We start from the raw sequence: 22,172 nt of genomic DNA on the forward strand, positions 1-22,172 counted from the left end.
TAGCTAGCACTATGTTGACTGGAGAGCTTTTCTTACTGACACTGGTACCGCCTCTCAGGGAATGGACTAACTATGTCAATAGGAAAGCTCTCTCCCATTGGCTTAGAGTGTCTTCATTAAAGCACTAGAGTGGCACAGTTGCATCAGTGCACCTGCACCAACGCATCATTTTAAGTGTAGATTTGCTCTTAGTTAACAAACCACATCTCACCACACTTTTCTGTGTGTTGCTTAGCTGCTCTGAGTTTCCGTTTCACCTTTACTCATAGGTCTCTGTGTTTTTTCACACCTTCAGAGCTCAGTCATTTCCAATGGCTCGCTCTGATTACAGCAACCCAAAGAACTTCTGCTTCCTTAACCCCTCTGATAGATACCAGCCTAGCTATTTTGATCTCTGTTCACTGCCCTTGGCCTTTAGATTATCTTAGAGATCCAATAAGGTACAGAAGAGAATTCAAAAAGGATTAATAAATAGCAGAAAATTGCACCTCTCAATGTTTGGCCTTTGTTTCTATCACCAGTGGAAGGCTGAGTGCATATTTTGTTTCAAAACCTTGCTATATGCTACAAAAGTAAGCACAACAGAAAATCAAACACCATGGATCAACTCCTCAGAGGTACTATTGAATAAGCTTTGATACTTCCACATCTTCATACTAAAACAAAAAGAAATTGTCACATACAGATTCAATTTCTGATGCTCAGGAAACTCTCTCTAAAAAACAATTTAGGACCAGATTCTGACCTAGGCTGCAGTACTATAGATCCACAGCAACTCCCTTGAAGTTATTCTTGATTTATACTGGTATAACATATCAGATTCTGACCCATTAGGAGTACATGATTAAGACCCTTTCCAGCTTGCTCTAAAAGAGACAAAGCAAGTCCCTATATCAACTGGCACAGGTGATCCAGATTAATGACAATTAATCTTTGGAGTGTAATTCCTGCTTCTGGATTTTGACAATGTTGTTATACCCTTAGTAGCTTTAAATTTGTACTAAATATCTCTGGAAAGGGGAAAGAACACTGAAAGATAGGCTTGATCATTGTTATATTTCAAATATAAATCCCACTGCATGTGTAATTCCAAATCTGGAGGTGTGACACAGGTGAATGGATACTACAGTATGATAATAGGACCACAGACTTTATCAATGTTTTCTAAAACACTATAACATATAGAGTAATTGAACTAATTATAAGATACTAGGTAAAGCCAAAATCTTGAGTAGCTTAAAGATGTTCATTATTTTAAAAGACATTAATATAAAGTGTTGTAACCAAATGAATACAAATGAAACATTCAAGGGTATTACATAGTAAGTGGTTTTGGAGACCATTACCTGCCTCCTACAGTATCCTGGTCCTCTGCCATATCCTTGGAGACCCAATGAATGCAAACTGAATGAGTGCAACCGGGCCAGGGTTTCTATCATAGCAACATACAAAGCAGATCGCTCCGCTGGACTGACTTCAGGTAGTGTGAGGTCTCGGAATATGCGACCCTAAAGACATCATAAATCAGATATTTGGTGGGAAGTAAGGAGGAGAGGAGGAAAGGTCACACAGCTCAACAGCACAAGATGTGATGATGTATTAACAGTCACTGCATCAGTAATCTCTTCCTCACCCATCTGTTTCTTGTCCAGGAAGGTCAAAGCACTCTTGCTCACTGAAATCCCAAAACTACTAATCTCACAGGATCTCCCTGAGCAGTGAATTTAATACACCTCTACTCCAATATAATGCTATCCTCAGGAGCCAAAAAATCTTACTGCATTATATCGAACTTGCTTTGATCCACCAGAGTGCGCAGCCCCGCCCTCCCGGAGTGCTGCTTTACCATGTTATATCTGAATTCGTGTTATATCGGGTCACATTATATCGGGGTAGAGGAGTATATACATATATCTTGTAGATCCTGAACTAGAACTCTAGAACCAGACACCCTCCAAACTCTGAGGTGTGTGAAATCCAGTTTGTATTTCTTGAGTCCATCTTAAATATTCTGAATCAAAAAAATTCAGTGTATAAATTGAAAAATGAAATGATAAGCTCTAGTTTAATAAGGATTTTTCACATTTCAAAAATAGTTAAAAGTAATTCACTTACTTTTTTTGGAGGGAGAGGGAAGAAGGAGGGGCTATCATTTGCCTCTGTTGTAGACCGTTTGACATGGGAAAAAGGAAAGACTAGGCAAATTTTTTCTCTAAACCCACTCACTTCCAGATAGTTTATGGTTTAAATAAATGTACACAGCTAACACTGACTAGGTTAGATTTTGCCAATTAATTGTGAAAGAACAGAATTTATTGTAGAATTACATGATACTGTTTAGTCAACATACGTTTCATCAAGTTCTGTTCTACTTTCTAAAACCTTGGACTGTATTAATTAAAAAGATAAAAAAATAAAAAAGCAACTGAGCTTTCCAATTTAGTCAAGTGTAAACTTACATTCTTGGGAAAAAAATAAACGCTAAGGGAACTAGATTTATTAAAAAGAAACTTCTTGCTCGAGATAAGACAGAGAAAATTCCAACTTTATAAATGTGCCAAAGCAAAGATAGAAATATCGCAGCAGTTTTTCAAAGTTAATCTAATTGGAAGCAATATTAGAACATGGTTAACAAAACAAACACACACCCAACTCATCTGTCTCCTAAACTGAACACACAACCTGATGATTTGATATTAACCCACTTTCTCGTCATTTGATATGTTTACAAATAGTTTATGATTTTGCTTATTTGAATTAGTTAATAAAATATAGAACATCGGAAGCATGCGGTTTGGAGGTTTCCTTCCGAGACGTTAGTGTTCTGAATCTGAGGAGTCCCCAGAGTAAATAAGAGGCACCTCTGTGACCCATCTAGTGGTGGCCCATAGACCTGCCCTATATTCTTATAATTGCCGCCTGAACTACAACTCTGTTAGCTTTTGAAGAACAGTTGGCTAATGCATTCATCATTTTTTAAAAAAAAACACTGTGGACCCAGAAACTTTGAGGGCCTGGGATGGAGAATAGTTGTCCAACCTTAAAGCCGGACCAGCTCCTGCTAATAAGTCTAGAGTTTTCACACCTGTGATCCTGCCTGATTTCAGAATGTCTGCCTGACAACCAACCTGAGAAGATCATGTTGAATGGTGAGCCAAACACATGACCCTGTGAGAGGGAAATAAATCCTAAAAAAACTGAAGTCAACTGGCACGATTGGTGAGCAGCACCTCTGAAAAAAATCAAGCCATTTTTATTCAGGTGCCTAAAAAGGGGCTTAGGAGCCCTATTCTAGGTACCCAAGATTGAAAATTTCATCCAGTTTCTTATTTCAACATATAAAACTTTAGATATTTTAAAACAGCTTGCAATGGAAATAAAACCAAAAAGAAAACAAAACAAAAACCTACAACATGTATTGACTAACCTGTACATGTTCCATCACATAAAATTCAGTTCCAATCACAGAAACATCACTGCAATACAGTAGGGGCTCAGGGACTGGAAATCCAGCTGAAAATAATGCTTTCTGCACATGATATTCTCTATCAACCTAAGAAGGATATAATATGATAGGTACAGAATAATGTTCAAATTCTTCAAACACATTTAATTACATTTATTTTACATATATACAGAATATAACACTGTGCCCTACTAAACACCAAGTAGTATAGAATACTGCTATGTATGCAGTACAGAACACTGCTACTGGTTTGTGCATTTGAATAATTAATTGCATTTTCTAACATTCAACAGCTACTTAAATTTTATGCCAATAGTTATGTGAGGGAAATAACCCACTTCAGAGCTGGGCATGGTAAAAACTTTAATTTTCTTTATCTTAAATCAGATTTATATTAACAATATCTAGAGCAGCTCTGTCTCTGGGTTAAAGTTGCTAACGACCCTTCGGCCACTGAAAGCAACTAACTATTAGTTCCCCAGTTCCTTGTCAGTATAGGGGTCATGTGACAGTTGTAAAGAGGCCTATATATTTGTTTTAAGAAATGCTAAAGGAAGAGATATGGAGATGTGTGAGCTGTATAAGCGTGGACAAGGGAAGTTATAGCCATCAACATATCAAGGCCTTCTAATGAATTGGTGCCATCTGTACCAGCCAACTAAAGACAAAGACCACTACAGACTATGCTGGCCTAAGTGCCCAGAAGACTTTGCCAGCACCAAGGTACTGACCAGACATGACACCACCCAATCCCCTGAACTGCATTCCTGACTGATGCAATGTGACGCTAAAGACCACACAAGATGAAGAATGAATCTTTTTCCTTAAGTATTTCCCTCTCTTTTTCTTATGTTGTTATTGGGTGATGATGTCCACATTATTATTATTCTCTAACACTTCTGAAATGTGCACGTGTGTGTTTAAAATGATTGCGTGCATATGCGAGTTCATTTGCAGTAAGCAACATTACTCATTTCCTAATTCAAGTTCTAGGCAATCCTGCTTTAAACTTAGACTTTTCCCCTAAATAGTGAAGGGTGTCAGGAACACCACACTACTCTACAGGAGAAGTAAGAGCTGTTAACTGCTGTTGTATCAAAGACTGGGAAATTAAACCAGAGATGGAGTGCTCAGTATAGTCACTAAGCACACAGGAACTTTGGGAGGAGTCTAAATATTGCTTCAAGGGCTGAGAGGTAAACAAGTTTGGTTCTGATTCTGAAACATTCAACCAGTTCAATAGATTACTTTGCCATGAGCAAGATCCTGTAACTGGAGTTAGAACTAAGCAGGTGGCTGCCTTGTCAAGTTTCCGTATTTGTAAAAATTGATCATGTGCTGGAGTAGCTTTATGATTAAGGCTACGATTATGTCATGGAGGTCACAGAATCTGTGATTTCCAGAGATCTCCGTGACATTTTCTGCCCCAGGGCTGAAGCTGTCAGCAGGCAGCCCCACAGCTCTCAGCCACGGCTGGCGGTGGGCCCCCGTAGCTACCCAGCTGCAGTGGGGGGAAAACCTCTAGGCTGCCCAGCCAGGACTTCATGTGGGCTCAGCCATGGCAGAGGAAACCACAGAGCTCCCAGCTGCTGCAGGGGGCAAGGGGACCCCAGAGCCCCCAGCTGCTGTAGGTACTAGACCCTCCTCCCTCCACATTCTGTCAGTGATATTTTTAGTAAAAAACAGGGACAGGTGATGGGTGTTGGTGAATTTTTGTTTATTGTCCATGACCTGTCCCTGATTTTTACTAAAAATATCCATGACAAAATCTGAGCCTTACTTATGATTTGATTATTGTATTACTTTGATGACTTAATTGGTGACTCAGTTCATATCATTATTAATTCTAATTGTGAGCTTGATTTGATAACTGTACTGTCTAATTCTTAGTATAGTACGTGTTTATAGTAGTTAGGCTGGTGATAAGTTTGATTAACTTTAAATTTGCTTATTTATTAATGTGTAATAAAATCCATAAAAAAGTATACAAAGCCAGTTTTTCTTTCATATTTGCAACTGGGTCAGAAACCTTTAGAATGAAGATAATTTAGCCAAGGTATTTGTGAGCCATTTGGCTCTGTCCTTACATTAAAATATTTGTTCCTCACAGTTATGTACTTTTAGCACACGAACTATGAAATGCATTTATAGTTTGCCAAGGAATTGGTTACTCACCTTGTGAGCTCTAGGCAGAAGAGGGCCATGAGGCTTCTTCCTAAGCACATATGTCCTAAAACCCTTCTGCAAGTAAAAGGTTGGATTGGACTGGCCTGAGCTACAGAGGAACAAGAAATGAATTACTAAGAAACAAAGTTGCAAACATTTAACAGAATGAATAGCAGCAACTCCAAATTGGAAAAGTGCACATCATTGTTTGGGCGGAAGAGGATGTCCAGGAACAATGAGGGTGTTATTTTAAACATACAATCTTACAAATCAGCAGATGACAGTTCAGAAAGTCGGTAGCCTTGGGCTCTATTCCCAGCTCTGCCACATGTTTCCTGTTTGACTTTGGAAAAGTCACAGTTAGGGCTTGGCTACACTCGAAACTTCAAAGCACTGCCGCGGGAGCACTTTGAAGTGTGTGTGGTTGCAGCGCCAACGCTGGGAGAGAGCTCTCCCAGCGCTACACGTACTGCACCTCCTCAGGGGGATTAGCTTGCAGCGCTGGGAGCCCGCTCCCAGCGCTGTGGCACTGATTACACTGACGCTTTACAGCGCCGTATCTTGCAGCGCTCAGGGGGTGTTTTTTTCACAGCCCTGAGTGAGAAAGTTGCAGTGCTGTAAAGCGCCAGTGTAGCCAAGGCCTTACTCTATGCCTCTGTTTGCTCTTCTGTAGAAAGGAGCAGCAAAGAATCCTGTGGCACCTTATAGACTAACAGATGTTTTGGAGCATGAGCTTTTGTGGGTGAATACCCCACTTCATCAGATGCATGACGTGAATGGGTATTCACCCACGAAAGCTCATGCTCCGAAACGTCTGTTAGTCTATCAGGTGCCACAGGATTCTTTGCTGCTTTTACAGTCCAGACTAACACGGCTACCCCTCTGATACTTGTAGAAAGGAGGTAATACCCACAAAGATGTTGTGAAGATCACTTAATGTTTTCAAAGCTCACTCAGATTCTTGGATGGAAAGTAGTAGCCTTAAAAATTTACCAATCTGGATTAAGAAAAATAGAATTATACAGTAGTGCATAAACTTCCTTTGACTTACAATAGATGTGACAGAAGTGAGAATTTTCTGTAACACTTTTATGAATGATACTTATGGCAGTTGACCCTTTGGCTTAGTATTGTTACCTAGTCGGTGCAGAAGGGGTAAAATGCTTCCCTTGGAATGGAGAAAAGGTATAAGATATTTGTGCCAGGCAGGGCCATCCTTCCCATACACAAAGTACACAGCTGCGTAGGGCACCAGGAAACTTGGAGCACCAAATTTCCCAGTGCCCTGCACAGCTGTGTATTGCTCCAATCCCTACTCCACCTCTTCCCCAGCCCCCTCAACCCTGCCTCGCCGTTCCCCACCCGCACTGCACCTCTTCCCCAAAGCCCCCGCCCTGCTCCACCCCGCCTCTTTCCACTCCTGAGGACTGCAGCAGGGCCAGGCCTGCACTCACTGGTGGCAGGAAATGCAGAGAACCGGCCACAGCCAAGCTGCTGGTGAGTGCTGGGGGGTGGGGGGAGAATGTGTGTTCCTCCCTGCCCCCCCAAACACCAATCCCTCACAGAAGCCTGACTCCCGCCCCCCCCTGTGGGGTGGGCTGCATAGGGCCCCAGAATAGCTAGGGATGGCCCTGGTTCCAGCTAACTGTCTGGGGTGATTTGAATGAGCCATTAAGCGCTGGCTGGAACAATACATATCAATGGAAGTTCCACAAAAAACAAGGGGAACCCCAGTGACTAAATGATTGACACTTAACAGCAAGATGCTTGGGCAGGCTGGACATGGAAACTCAGCATGGTTTTCAAGTGAAAGTACTGGAGGTGACAGGAATCTGCAGTAAGATCTGGGCTGACAGAGATACAGCAGTTCTCACTTGGGACTGACAGACAGAGAAAGCCAAGATGGGCACTAGAGCAACCTGGCTTGGTGGAATTCTAAAGGCGTCTACACTAGAATCACTACAGTGGTGCAGCTGTACTGCTGTAGTGCTGCTAGTGCAGACGCTTTATGCCAACCAGAGAGAGCTCTCCCATCAGCATAGTTACTCCACCTCCCTGAGGGGCAGTAGTTATGTTAGTGGGAGAATGTATCCCACGGACATAGCACTGTCCACATCAGCGCTTAGGTCAGTGTAACTTACGTTGCTCAGAAGGGCGGCTTTTCAACACCCCTGAATAACAAACTGTTTCAAAGTAAGCGCTAGTATGTACAAGCCCTAACTTTGGCCTGTCTCAACTGTCTTAACCTTTGCTTCTCTACGTTAACCTAAGGAGTCCCTGATGCTATATTCCAGTTGATTAATAAACCCTACTCTGTTTTGAAAAGGTTGCCTAGTCTTACTGTAAACACCTACGAATGTACATTTAGGGGTAAACGTTTCTGAACAGGAGTCTCCCTCAGTTGGGACTCACTGTTCAGTGCTCATGATGAGAAAGAGGGCAGGTATCAGAGGAGCTAAGGTCAAGTGACCGATCCTTGTGGAAAAGTGTGATCCACTGGTGATCTGGCATATATACAGATACTCCCAGAAGACTGCCTAAAAGCCAAGACATAGCACAGATCCTGTACATCCGTGACAATAGGTTATATCTTGAATACAGCACACATTGAGATAGTTCTCTAATCAAGGCCCCAGTCCTTGCAGGTGGACATTTGCATTAGCACTGAGCCCTAGTGAAGCCCATGTTGCTCTGTATGGGCATAAAAGTCTGCTCATACTCATCCAGTGCATGATCTGTCCCTAAGGCACTGCCTGAGGCAACTGGCAAGTTTTTAAGGACGAATACTGAAATTGGGAAGTATGCTATTAAGTCACACCTCCAATCTGAATATCATATTTATTACCAAGCAAGCAATGCAACCAGAGCGTCCCCCCTTCTTTAAATCCCTTCAGGGACTCCTCTTTCTCTACCACATCAGGTTCCAACTTCTAGTCCTCGCCTTCAATGCTCTGGATGATCCACTACCTTCTCCTCATTCAAGTTCCTCCTTAAGATTCATTCTACACCAACACCTATGAGATATTAGATGACTAAAACATCCATTTATTTTGTTTAAAATAAATATATTTGCTCCTCCATGCTATGCTTGCCAAATAACCAAGTCATCATTCTGGTTACCCCTCTTTTTCTTCTTCCCCAAACCCTACACCTACTATCTTGCTACCCTTGTTATTATGTCATGGGTAACTGACATTCTGGGTTGCAATCCAGTACTATTGAGGGGCTGTTTCACCACTTCCCTGCAACGTTGGGTGTCTCATAATCCTTTGCGGAGGTAGCTTCCAACTTGGGTCACTCACAAACAACCTGCCAGCAAGCAGATCACACCTGGAGTTCTGTCTACAGCTATTGCCCTGATTCAGCAGCTCTGACATCTGCAACCGGTCAGTACACGCCAGTTACAACTCTGGCTTCCACCAGCCTTGGTTACCATATGCAGAGTTACCCCAAACCACTCCCAGATTTTCCGAAAACATGTCTGCTCTGCACTGTCAATCCCCCTACTGCATAGTCCAGATATATTAGGTCCACTGCCCTTTTAAGAAGGTCAATATACAACAATTTGCCACTTTCAATGGAATTGCCCACACAGTTCACAACACTGGATTAGTTTTGATTAAAACAATAAAACAAGTTTATTTAATTACAAAGAGATAGGTGTTGAGTGAGTACAAGTATTAAGGCATTACACAAAAAATGTTTACAAGAAAAATAAAGATAAAATGCTTTCTAGTACTAAACTTAACAAAACTAGACTTTGTTCAAGGTTACATTCTTACCACAGGTTTTCAATGGCGTTGCTGACCAAGTTTCAGATCAGAATTTGCTCCGAAGGTCCTCTTAGATGCAAGAGACCGAGGGACAGGAAAAGATAACTTGCGGTGGTTTTGCCTCTCACTTTTATAGTTGAGTCACCCTTTGAAAAGCACTTTCCTGAGTGTGACCTCTAGTTAAAATTCTCTCTTACTGAGAGCATGGAGACATGGAGTCTGATGGAGGAAGGAGGCTTCATGCTGTTTCTTTTCACCTGTGTATGCTGTTGGTGAAATGTACATCTTTTTGTTCCTGCCCTCTTCCCTTGCCAAATAAAGGCCACCTGACAGGTGATGACCCATCAGCTTTGATGACATCTGACTAGGGCCCTCAACTTGCCTGTGTCTTGGAAAAACAGGCTTACTCACATCCCAAACTTGTCTGACAAACACACTTCAGTCGTGATTTCATCTTATACTCACAACTTTACCTATAATGCTGCTACACACATTTCACCATAATATTATTGACCAGAAAGTTATTAGTTTTCAAATGATACCTTACAAGCATATTTTGTACAAAGATTATTACAACAGTGTGTAGGGTGTGAACACAGGGGCGCATTCTGTCATAGTAACATTTTCAAAAGTGCCTCATTGACTTAGGAGCCCCTGTTCCATTTTTAGAAGTGACGTAGGTGCTTAGAAACCTGCATTTCAATGCAAGTCAATTACATTTATTCTCCTAAGTATCTACGGTCTGGTCTACACTACAGAGTTAGGTTGATGAAAGAAATTTAAATTTACAAAGGACATAAATCTATTTTGCTATGATAGATGTAATCGTACAGTCTTCAGCATTATAAAAATTTATATTTTAATGTCACCTTCTTATACTTATATCTATGGTCTTATGATGTCATGTGTTTTGGGAGGAAAATGTCACTAGTGGTTTTACAATGATATTACCAGTATTTTCAATTTTTTGGTATATTGTCAACTCTCACTTTTTTGAGATCCAATTAAGAAGATTTAACTCAATTTTTACAAGTATTTTGTTTTAGATCACACACATGCTAATTTCTCTGGTCTCTTTCTTCAAACAATAAAACATGAGAGAATCCCAAAGGCCCCACTACTACAGAACTGTTAAGGGTCTATACACTGTTCCCTGTCTATTTCTAACACACACAGCAATAAAGTTAATCATAAAAGAATTCATCAAAGAATTTGTCCTTAGAGCAAATACTGTTTATTCACATTGAACTTGTGCCCAACAGGATAGGTTACTGTTTTACAGTAAATAAACTTTGAACACAATAACATGTTTTGTAACTGGTGAACTTTCATACTGATAACAGAAGATACAGTATTATGTTTCTGCATTATCATAACATGTAGCCATGATTTTCCTTGGTGTCCCTCTTTAATTGCACAATGAGCTCAATGCAGTACAACACACACCTCTGACTCTGTTCAATACATGTATTTAACTGATACACTTTGACAACATCTGTAATCTGCCTGTCATAGACACAAAGATGATGGGTGCACTAAAAACAGGTAAGATACTAAAAACTAGGCACTTTGCCTACCTTACGGGTGATCATCCTTCCCAGCATTTCTTGGATAGATCCATCTTTTGAAGGATGACCCTACCTACCACAAACAACATTCATAGCTGCCAAAGTCATTCTTAGGACTACTTAAATCAGTAGTTCTCAACCCTTCCAGACTACTGTCCCCCTTTCAGGAGTCTGATTTGTCTTGCATATCCCAAGTTTCACTTCACCTAAAAACTACTTGCTTGCAACATCAGCCATAAAAATACAAAAACTATTACTGAAAAAAACAATCACGTACTCTTCTCATTTCTGTACCAAATTTTAGTTTGTACGGACTTCGCTAGTTCTTTTTATGTAGCCTGTTGTAAAACCAGACAAATACTTGGATAAGTTGATGTACCCCTCTGGAAGACCTCTGAGTACCCCCAGGGTTGAGAACCACTGACCTAAATGACAGCTCGCTTCACACAGCGGCGGTGCCCTAGCAATCTTACACGGGCAACCGCTGAGATGCAGAAATTTGTGCCACCAGACGAAGCCACAGTCTAGGGGCAGGCAGCCCAGCTCTGCTGCCCATCCCAGGTTTTCAGGGCTAATTTTCTCGAAGAGATCGTGCAAGCCGGGCTCCCTTGGCAGCGCTCGCTGTCCCTGTTCTGGTGTCATGACTCGCGGCCCCAGAGTCAGGCCAGCAGTGACCCCGTGACGTGCAGCGTTTTGTCCCGGGCGAGCAATGGGGAGAGGCAGGCGCAGCACAGGAGCGGGGAGTCCCTGCAGGGTTACCTGTACTGCCTGGCCGTCAGCGCGCCGGGGGGCTGCACGGGAAACCCGGCCAAATGGCGGGAGAGGTATTTCTCCAGGGCTCCCTGGTCAAACCTGTGCTGCTCCCTCACCGCGGTCGTGCCCGGCTCAGCGGCCATCTCCAGCCCCTCTCAGCGCGGCTGCGAATCCCAGCCAGCGCATGTACGCTAGCAGCGTAACCATACCCCGTGCCCCTGACCTACGCCAGGCGGCAGCCCTCGCCCGGCATACGCTATTGGCGCAGACAGTCCCCTGGCCTTGAGGCCCCTCCCTCTTGGGCAAGGCTCGAGTAAGTTACCTGAAGTTAAGGGATGTGGGGAGAAGGGGCCTGGCCAACTCTGAAGTGCGAGGGAGAAGGTCGGCAAGCGGCAGCGAGAGCAAAACTTGCTCCTTCACCACTTGTCAGAGATGCCAGGAGTGTGGCTGACAGACAGGCAGACACAGGTGCTGGCACCTATGTGTATGTCACAGCCACATTTGCAAGTTTTCCGACCAACTGTAGAGCTGATTGGGGGAGAGGGGGAGGTGATGATTTAGTATAAAATGTGAACCCTTCGGTCTTTGTGTTTGTTTTCATTCAGGTTTAGAAGATTCCAACCCTAACTCTGGCCAGAGCATTTCACCTGCAATCACATTGTGACATGCGAGTGACAACATGGTAGCAATATATCACAGACAGCCACAAGGTGACTTTTAACTCACAACTTCATCACAGCAATTGTGTTGTAATGTTTAACCTACAACCATGTCACAACAGTGAGTGAAAACCATGTTGAAACATCAGCTTTTAAGCCTGCTGTGTGATGTTTAAATGAAAAGAATGTTGTGACATCATCCTGATTTTTATCACAAATCTTGCTATATTTCAGTTTTTCCTTAAACTTCCAAATTCCAGAGTCAAGTGGTTGCAGAAGAATTGTGGCCTTCACTTAAAAATGGAAGTTTCTAGCCCTCATGGCTGGTCTGAAAGCACTGAAAATTTGAACCTTACAGTCTCAAAAACCAGAAGACAAATATAAAGAACCAAAATGTATTATTTTGCAAAATCTCTTTTTTTTCAGCTAAATTCCTGATTTTTAGGGGCCTGACTCAAGATTTTTTGAATGCTTAGGCTTGGTAATGCAGGATATTTTGAATCAAAACATGCCACAGATGGACCATAAATGTTTATAATAACTGTGTATTCCCCATAAGGTGTCTATCTTCTAAGTAAAAAGCAGTGTCTGTGCCTCCTGTACAATGCAGTGCATATATCGTCTATAATACCGTGCATGGCCTTATGTATGTCTCCTGTACAGAGCGATGTATCTCTGTTCCTCTAACAGTGTCTCTACACATTGTTATTATCAGATGCAAAGCTTTGGGCTATGACTTCACCGGGTCAGTCACTAGCATTTATTTTCTATTTATTGATCGTTATTATTATGATAATCCGTCGTGCACACACCACAGACAGCAGTAGACTCCCCCATTCCCTCCTGCAGCTCGGGCTCTTTTGTGCCCGGAACTCTCCTCGCGGGCTGGGTTGCAGCGGGGAGGACCCTGCTCGTTGGGCTCCCGGCCTTCCGGGAAGCCTCCCAGGAGTGGGGACGTGTCCCTGTGCTGCCGGGCTGAGCGTGTGGCCGTCGCGAGCCGCTGCCATGGACTCGGCCAGTCTGGTGGAGGAGCTGCAGCTCCGCGTGCGGGAGCTGGAGGAGGCGCTGGCCAGGGAGCGGGGCGGCGGGCAGGGCCAGCGGGCTCGCATCGAGAGGATGAGCCCGGAGGTGACCGACTCCAACCCCTACAGGTGACGGCAGGGGGCTGCTCTAGGGGAGGTGGTAGCTGTCCTATGGGAAAGGGCAGCTCGGGGGGGCGCCTGCCCTATAGGGAGGGGAGCAGCCCTGGGGGAAGGGGGTACCTGCCCTATGGGGAGGGCCTGCCCTGGGGGAAGGGGGTACCTGCCCTATGGGGAGGGGCTGCCCTAGGGGAAGGGCAGCCCTGTGGGCGTGGGAGGAAGGGACAGGGCTGCCACGGGGAGTGGGGGGAAGGGGCCCTGCCATCTGGGGACAGTGAGGGCAAGCCTGGCACGTAGGGGCTTGGGATAGCGGGGGGGGGGGGTGCTGCCATGTGGGGTGTTGTCATGAAGGAGAAGGAAGAGAGCAGGAGTCAGCACCTGTTTTATTGAGACTTGAGAGAGCTGCCATATGGGGGCTGTTGTACAGGGGATTTGTGGGGACAGGGAGGCTCCCTATACTGTGTGGGGAGGGGAAGGTCTGATCCCGACCCCTGTTTAGGAGATGCTATTTATTAAGCAAATTAAGACATCTGCCCCAGTTTCATTCACTAAGTGGTGTGATGTGCCACCCCCTTCATCTTGCCCAAAACCCTACCTGTCTCTTGGTGATGAATTATAACACTATTTTACATTTTCTGTCTTTAACAGTGGAGTATTTTACTATGAGTTACTTACGGAGAAGTTACTCATAAGGAAATAGTATACAATATTTGGGAAGAAATGGAAGTTGGGACCCCTGTTTTCCCCACCACTTATTTACTTTTGCACATTGGGTCATTTAGAGGCTGATTATCATAGGTGCTGAGGATTTTCAGTGCCTAACTTATGGATTTCACCACATTTGAGAATCAGTCCTATAACCTTTCTGTTCCTCAGTTTGCCCTGGGATTAAATAATAATATATAGGTTTAAAATAGTCCTCCTTTAGGAACACTTCAAATTGTAATACTTTGCACTTACACAGCAATAAAATAATAATAGAGTGGATACAGCACTTTTTGTAAAGCACTCTTATCCTCTATAAAAAGTGCATATTAGTGCAAAGTATTACTATTTAAAATGTTTCAGTACCAGAATTGTGTTTAATCCTTTCCTTTCTAGTTGTTCTCAGAACCTGAAAATAGCTCAGTACCTCCAAATTTCTCTCATAGTCCAGTATTGGAGTTAAAAGATTGTTCTCCCTGAAAGATTTTGTTGTTTTGTTTTGTTTTTAAGGTAGTTATCAAGGCATTAGCCTGGCATTGGGAAAGCAGTTATTGCAGCCACATTAGTCCTCAAAATAATTGAAATTGTATGTACATGCTCCTCTCCCTCTTTCTCCCTCCTGATCCTGCAAACAATAATACTATGAATAGTCTCATTTGTTTCAGTGGGACTATTCACACTAATAAAGTAAAGCATGTAAGTGCTTGCAGCATTGGGGCCTTAGTGTTCTGTGCATAGATATGGGTTTCCATTCTCACTTCATACATGTCCACTTAGCAGTTTTAAGTGTAATGAGCACAGTGGTCTTCGGTTTATTCGTTAGAAACCCAGTATGCAGAAGAGTTAAAGTCATGTTCTTCTGAAGCTAGCAGGAAATGTTTGGTTTTTTCTAAGCTGCTGTTTAGAGAATGTGATGTGATGCTAGTAGGTTGGTTGCATGATATAGTGACATAGGGGCTTTCATTCTGAAGTGTGTCTAATACTTCAACTTTCTGAAATGCATACACTTTAGAAATAGAATTGGAAAACAAATAAAAGGAAAGGAAAATAATATAAATTAAGGGTCTCAGATGGTTCTTGATAACAGCTAGCTACAAGTGGAAAATTTAATTATTGTAATCTGCTTTAGAGTACTTAATATTAGATTTCAGGGAAGAGATTATAGTATCTGGTGAGAAATCTGACATTTTATGTTAGTGTTGATTTCAAAGCCATTAACTCATTTTCTTTGCTTTTGAATTTATTAACATTATTATGTTTATTTTCAAATAATTTACCATTTTACTTTAGTTTTAGTCTTCTAGTCTTTAGTACATCTTTAATTGATTGCTTAAACTTAACACTTTTTAAAAAAGTAATCTTAGAGGAGTACTATCATAAATATGGCTATATTCATATTCTGAATCTTTTTCTTTTAGATACCTTAGTGAAGTAGTGTAAATCTAAATATTTCAGAAATAAAATTATCGATGCTAATCTCTCCTCTTTTGTGTCCCTTCTCTGTAGTCAAGAATTCCACAGCATTTACTGTGTAACTGTTAATTCTATTTTGAGCTCCTCTGGGGCTTGTTCTTTGTCACAACTATTTGAGCAACAGTAAAAAGTTGAATCTCAGTGATTTTGAGAGAGCTTTCCTTGACTATGTTGGATGGTTTTTTTATTTATTTGTTTTGTTTTTCCTAGCCGCCTGATGGCATTAAAACGAATGGGAATTGTGAAAGATTATGAGGTATGATTATATTTGTTTTAGAAAATTGTTTTTACTTCCTCTCATGCAGGCTACTTTGTAACATATTAATCTGTGTTTATTTTTCTTGTTACAGAAAATCCGTACCTTTACGGTAGCAGTAATAGGTGTTGGTGGAGTTGGCAGTGTGACTGCTGAAATGTTGACAAGATGTGGCATTGGTAAGGTAATATACATTTTCTTCATGTACCAGTAAACAGATGAACTAGTCCTGTATATAATAGGTACTGGCAAGATGGATTTCTTGTTTGAGTCTGCACCAATGTTAGTCAGCTGAAGCAAACAAAAGAGAAATACTGACAAAAACATTGAAAGTGATGAGTCTTCTGAGGCAACTTGTTCTCTGTTCAAGTAGACTAGCCTTACCTAGGGCCTAGTCCTGTATGTTGCAAATCACCTTCAGTTGGGTGCTGCACACTGTTGCATCAGGTTCCTTCTGTATTGCTTTTAGTTCAGCCATAGAAGGCAGTGGAGGGGGAAAAGCTGTTAATAAAGATTGTGCGGGGTGGGGGTGCATAATGCAGAGAAGGAAGATTGAGCACTTCTGTTTCTCATAAAAACAAGAACAAGGGGACATTAAGTTAAATTGAGAGGCAATGAATTTAAAACAAATAAGTGGACACAATTTTTCACACAATGCACAGTTAATACATAGAACTCATTGTCACAAGATATAGAGGCCAAGAGCTTAGCAGCAGGAAAAATTAGATTTATATGGGTAACGAGAACATCCAGAGTTAATATAGTACAGGGTTTTTTAAGTGTAGGAAGGGATCTAAACATTCATACTTCAAGGCAAAAGCTAACCTCTGTCTCTTCGGGGTTAGGAAGAAACCTTATGAGGAGGTTATATCATAACTCATCCTAATAAGCAGGTTATATCATTTACATAAAATAGCTAGAGACATAAAGGGTAACAAGAAAACATTCTACAAATACATTAGAAGGAAGACAAGGCAGGCCCGTTACTCAATGAGGGGGAAAAAACAATAACAAAAAATGTGCAAATGGCCAAAGTGCTAAATAACTTTTTTTTCCAGTGTTCACCAAAAAGCTTAGTTGTGATTTGACGTCTAATGTAGTAAATGCCAGTGAAAATGAGGCAGGATCAGAGACAAAAATGGGGAAAGAACAAGTTAAAAATTACTTAATCCAGTTCGATGTCTTCACATCACCTGTGCCTGATAAAATACATCCTAGAATACTCAAGGAGTCGATTGAGGAGATATCTGAACCCTTAGTGATGACCTGCAAAAAGTCATGGAAGGCAGGAGAGACTCTAGAGGACTGGAAAAAGGCAAATAGAGTGTCAATCTATAAAAAGGGGAAATAAGGAGAACCCAGGGAATTACAGGCCAGTCAGCTTAACTTCAGTACCCAGAAAGATAATGGAGCAAATAATTTAGCAATCAGTTTGCAAACACCTAGATGATAATAAGGTGATAAGTAACAGGCAGCATGGATTTGTCAAGAACGAATCATGTCAAACCAACCTAATAGCTTTCTTTGACAGGCTAACAAGCCTTGTGGATGGGGGGAAGTGGTGGTAGATGTGGTATATCTTGACTTTAGTAAGGCCTTTAATACTGTATCACATTACCTTCTCATAAACAAACTAGGGAAATACAACCTAGATGGAGCTACTGTAAGATGGGTGCATAACTGGTTGGAAAACCATACCCAGAGAATAGTTAGTTATCAGTTGTTCACAGTCAAGCTGGAAGGGCATATTAAGTGGGGTCCCACCGGGATTACTTCTGGGTCTGGTTCTGTTCAGTATCGTCATCAATGATTTAGGTACAGTAATGGCCGAGAGAGTACACTTATAAAGTTTGTGCACAATACCAAGCTGGGAGGGGTTTCAAGTGACTTGGAGGATAAGATTAAACATCAAAATGATCTGGACAAACTGGAGAAATGGTCTGAAGTAAATAGGATGAAATTCAGTAAGGACACAGGCAAAATACTCCACTTAGGAAGGAACAATCAGTTGCACACATACAAAATGAGAAACGAGTGCTTAGCAGTCACAAGCTAAATATGAGTCAACAGTGTAACACTGTTGCAAAAAAAAAAAAAATAAATAAACATAATTCTAGGATGTATTAGGAGTCCTGTAAGCTTCATGAGAAGTAATTCTTCTGCTCTGCTCCGCACTGATTAGGCCTTAACTGGAGTATTTTGCCCAATTCTTGGTGCTACATTTCAGGAAAGATGTGGACAAATTGGAGAAAGTCCAGAGAAGAGCAACAAAAATGATTAAAGATCTAGAAAATATGACCTATGACGGAAGATGGAAAAACATTGGGTTTGTTGAGTTTGGAGAAGAGAAGACTGAAAGGGGTCATGATAACAGTTTTCAAGTATATAAAAGGTTCTTACAAAGAAGAGGGAGAAAAATTGTTGTCCTTAGCCTCTGAGGATAGGACAAGTAGGAATGGACTTAAATTGCAGCAAGGGCGGTTAGGTTGGACATTAAGAAAAACTTCATAACTGTCAGGGTGGTTAAGCACTGGAATAAATTGCCCAGGGAGGTTGTGGAATCTATCATTAGAGATTTTTAAGAGCAGGTTAGACAAACACATGCTAGGGATGGTCTAGATCAGTGGTTTCAACCAGGGATCCGGGGGTCTGCTAAGCACAACCAGTGTTAGATTCACTAGGGCCCAGGGCAGAAAGTCTAAGCCCTGCCACACACGGGTGACGCTTGGGACCCTGAACCCTGCCTCCCGGGGGTGAAACAGAAGCATAAGCAACTCAGCTTTGCAGGGTGCCCTGTGACATGGGGCCCCCAGCAACTGCCCTGCTTGCTACTCCTTAACACCAGCCCTGGCTTTTATATGCAGAAAAACAATTATTGTGTCATAGGTGGACCATGGAGTTTTTATAGCATGTTGTTGGGGGCCTCAGGAAAAAAAAAAGCTTAATTACTTCTCATCTAAATAATACTTAGTCCTGCCATGAGTGCAGGGGACTAGACTAGATGACCTCTCAAGGTCCCTTTCAGTCCTATGATTCTATGATTTCTTCTGAAGCAGCTGGTAATGGCCTCTGTCTAAGACAGGATACTTGACTCTTTGGTCTACTGAGCTGATACAAATCGACATATCAGATGTTCTTCTGTATTAGCTAGTCATTGAAAATGAGTAATTGTTATCTACACGCTAGATTTGCAACTCAAAAATACAATCAGAAATTAGCTTGAAATAATCACATGTAGGAATGTCAAAAGAACACTCACTAAAGTTAGTGTCTATTGATGTGGATAATCTGCTGAACGTTCTGCTTGTTTTAGATAGATGTCTTCTGTTAACCATCGTTCTGGTGACTTGATCTAAACAGTTTGGTGTTCTCAGGTCTTAGTGACCAGTAGTTTAGGGCCCAGTCCTGCAGTCCATACACCTCAATAATGGTTTGCATTTGATGGATGGAACTACTCAGATGTATTTATAGGATCAGGGCTTGTCACAGTTTGCTGTTTATAATACATGGTGTTCATCAGCAGAGACCCATTGAAAATTCATATATATTATTATAATCTTCATTGTAGCTGCTACTGTTTGATTATGACAAGGTGGAGCTGGCGAACATGAACAGGCTCTTCTTCCAACCTCATCAAGCTGGACAAAGTAAAGTGCAGGCAGCGGAGCATACTTTGAGGTATATAGTGGGTATCAGATATGTTTAACATGGGATGCTACTTCAAACTTCGATATTTCACTCTACAAAAAAACCCCACAACAAAGTTGCTTGTTCATATGGAATCCAAGGACTGAGCTTCACTAGAATTTTTTCTGGTATAATCTAGAGTAGATGTAGGATTTTTTATTTATTTGTTAATGACATTTTTACACTGGAAATGCAGTTAGACCAGCAAAAAGTGATTTTTTGCCAGTAAAGCTTTTCATTCAGAGAACTGGCATAAGCACATTTTTGCCAGTAGTGGCTGTGTCTATGCTAGAAGGGTTTGCCAGAATAGCTATACTAGCTAATCTTTTGTAAGTGAAAGATTAGCTAGTTACACCAATTTCTAAAAATTCCAGCAGTGCTTGTGATTTGGATGAGTGAGGGAGTTCTTTGAGATTGCTACTGCATTCATTATCACTATTGACTGATTTTATTTTCTTTATAAGGAATATTAATCCTGATGTTCAGTTTGAAGTACATAACTACAATATCACAACAGTGGATAACTTCCAACATTTCATGGACAGAATAAGGTAAAAAAATTTTAGAAAAGCACAAGACTTCTTTTGATGTTTGTTGGTAAATAAAGTCTAAAATACTCTATTGGCTTCATAATTTTTTTAAACGTTAGGCCTCTTACTGGAAAACAATCACATTTTATGTAAAATATATGTATATAAAGACACTTTTTTGTTTCCTAGCCCTGTTATCCAAGTAGATCTTGGTAGATAGCTTTTACTTTTGTCTCACTTTAAATTAAATTTGTTCCTTGTTTATATTAGTGTATTTTTAGCTTTCCCGCCAAATTGAAGATTCCATATGTTGTCATACTTCTTTAAAAAGACATCAAATTGCACAATCCTTTCTTTTGAGTAGCTTGACTCTCATTTTCAATATAATTAATGTCTCTCAAATTAGTTCTGAAATGACTGCAGATATGTTATGCAAAGAGAAACTATTAGGGGAAATAAACATTTATACGACACTTCTTAAAAAATTTGTTAGAGGTACAAATTACACCCAGTGATATTTCCTTTAGTCTGAAATATCCTCTTATCTGAATCTCTTATGATTCCTCAGATGACTCCATTTTTAAGGACTGCCTTTTTACTTAATTCTATGGATGTCCCTGCTCATGGATAAACAGGGTTTTATTGAATTGTTTTGAGACTGTGAGTGTTAAATAGGATCCAGACTATTTTGTTAGATAGGAATATATTTCCCATCAATTTATGTAATGAAAAGAATGAACTGTCTTGACTACAATTTTAATGTGTTTTGCAAACCATCCTCATGTAAACTGTGGTATTTACTTTAGTTATGGTGGGTTAGAAGAAGGGAAACCTATTGATCTTGTACTGAGCTGCGTGGACAACTTTGAAGCTCGTATGGCAATTAACACTGTAAGTACAGCATCTGAGGTCTGCACATATTCTTGTGGGTTTGCTAATACAGTCTTCCATTATTATTATTTACAGAAGTTATGTGCACCATAAAGAAGGCAAAACATTATTAAGGAGTCTGTTAATATATGGGAAAATAAGGAAATGTGGGGAGGAAATGAGCTTTTTATTCAGTTCTTTAGAGCATAAAAAGTAAACCTAAAACAGATTACATGTGATAGTAAGTAATGGTTAGTAAAGGAAAAATGTATTTTTGTTATTAAATTTTATTTGTATTGAGTCATCTTGTAAACCCTGTCTAAATTCACTAATAACTTTCTTTGTATAACTATCCTATGGAATATTTGATAAGAATCGTTCTATTTTGATGTACATTTTTAAGGCAGTATACAGTTTTTACTGTGCAGTTTTCCTTCACAGTTGTAACAAATGCAGTGTATTTTCCAAAACAAACATTTTTGTTGCCATCCACCTACTAGCTTGATCAGCATGTGTATATATGATGCATATAAATGTATAAATATAATAAATCCATTCTTGTGTGTGCATGTGTGTAAAATAAATATAATTAAAGGGGAAAAACAGTAAAGAAATTGATAGAAAATCCTAATAAATCATATTAGATTCCCGGGCCCTGATCTGGCAACTGTGAGTTGGAGCTCTGTACTTGCGCAGACCCCCACTGATTTTTTATGGCGCTCCAGACAAGTGCAGAGATCTGCCTTCGTGAATCCAATACCCATATTTGGCCTTTGATTTTTGTTATTGTCAGAGTTACTAAAAAAAAAAAAAGACACAGAAATAGTTTATAGCCAGACCTCTTTTAATCTGACAGTTCTTTTGTCTTCTGGCTTTAAGAGGTAAAAGTCACAGATTCATCAGTGTAATGCATGATTTCTAATAACCTTTTTTAACGAACTTCTACAGTGTTAATTTATAGTAACTCTTGTGTATGTTTGTGCTTTCAAGGCCTGCAATGAGCTTGGACAAACATGGATGGAATCTGGAGTGAGTGAAAATGCAGTCTCAGGACATATACAACTTATCATACCTGGTGAATCTGCTTGTTTTGCGGTATGCAATCCTTGGCTAAGGGGTCCTTTTCT

The 22,172-nt window shown here is 40.9% G+C and overlaps 2 protein-coding genes across 10 annotated transcripts in view; one reads left to right on the forward strand and one right to left on the reverse strand.

The window, feature by feature from the left end:
- ACAD11 (acyl-CoA dehydrogenase family member 11) overlaps nucleotides 1-11,911 on the reverse strand; it is a 59,236-nt gene extending 47,325 nt beyond the window's left edge. For all 3 annotated transcript variants that reach the window (XM_030551110.1, XM_030551109.1, XM_030551108.1), the window contains exons 1-4: nucleotides 11,733-11,911; nucleotides 5,642-5,741; nucleotides 3,428-3,553; nucleotides 1,347-1,508 (exon numbers count right to left, since the gene is read on the reverse strand). In XM_030551110.1, the coding sequence (XP_030406970.1) occupies nucleotides 1,347-1,508; nucleotides 3,428-3,553; nucleotides 5,642-5,741; nucleotides 11,733-11,869 (525 nt within the window). In that variant the 5' untranslated portion in view covers nucleotides 11,870-11,911. The remainder of the gene's footprint in view (nucleotides 1-1,346; nucleotides 1,509-3,427; nucleotides 3,554-5,641; nucleotides 5,742-11,732) is intronic.
- UBA5 (ubiquitin like modifier activating enzyme 5) overlaps nucleotides 1-22,172 on the forward strand; it is a 50,241-nt gene that overhangs the window by 21,692 nt on the left and 6,377 nt on the right. For 2 of the 7 annotated variants that reach the window (XM_030551111.1, XM_030551112.1), the window contains 7 exons: nucleotides 12,332-13,536; nucleotides 15,913-15,958; nucleotides 16,053-16,142; nucleotides 19,527-19,636; nucleotides 20,110-20,196; nucleotides 20,982-21,066; nucleotides 22,036-22,140. In XM_030551111.1, coding sequence (XP_030406971.1) covers nucleotides 13,118-13,536; nucleotides 15,913-15,958; nucleotides 16,053-16,142; nucleotides 19,527-19,636; nucleotides 20,110-20,196; nucleotides 20,982-21,066; nucleotides 22,036-22,140 — 942 coding nt within the window. In that variant the 5' untranslated portion in view covers nucleotides 12,332-13,117. Of the gene's footprint in view, nucleotides 1-11,182; nucleotides 11,798-11,942; nucleotides 12,040-12,090; nucleotides 12,195-12,331; nucleotides 13,537-15,912; nucleotides 15,959-16,052; nucleotides 16,143-19,526; nucleotides 19,637-20,109; nucleotides 20,197-20,981; nucleotides 21,067-22,035; nucleotides 22,141-22,172 lie in introns of those variants that run through there. The other 5 variants (XM_030551113.1, XM_030551114.1, XM_030551115.1 and 2 more) reach the window with 5 other exon arrangements.

This window comes from Gopherus evgoodei, chromosome 2, assembly GCF_007399415.2.
Source record: "Gopherus evgoodei ecotype Sinaloan lineage chromosome 2, rGopEvg1_v1.p, whole genome shotgun sequence".
NCBI classification, from domain to species: Eukaryota; Metazoa; Chordata; order Testudines; family Testudinidae; genus Gopherus; species Gopherus evgoodei.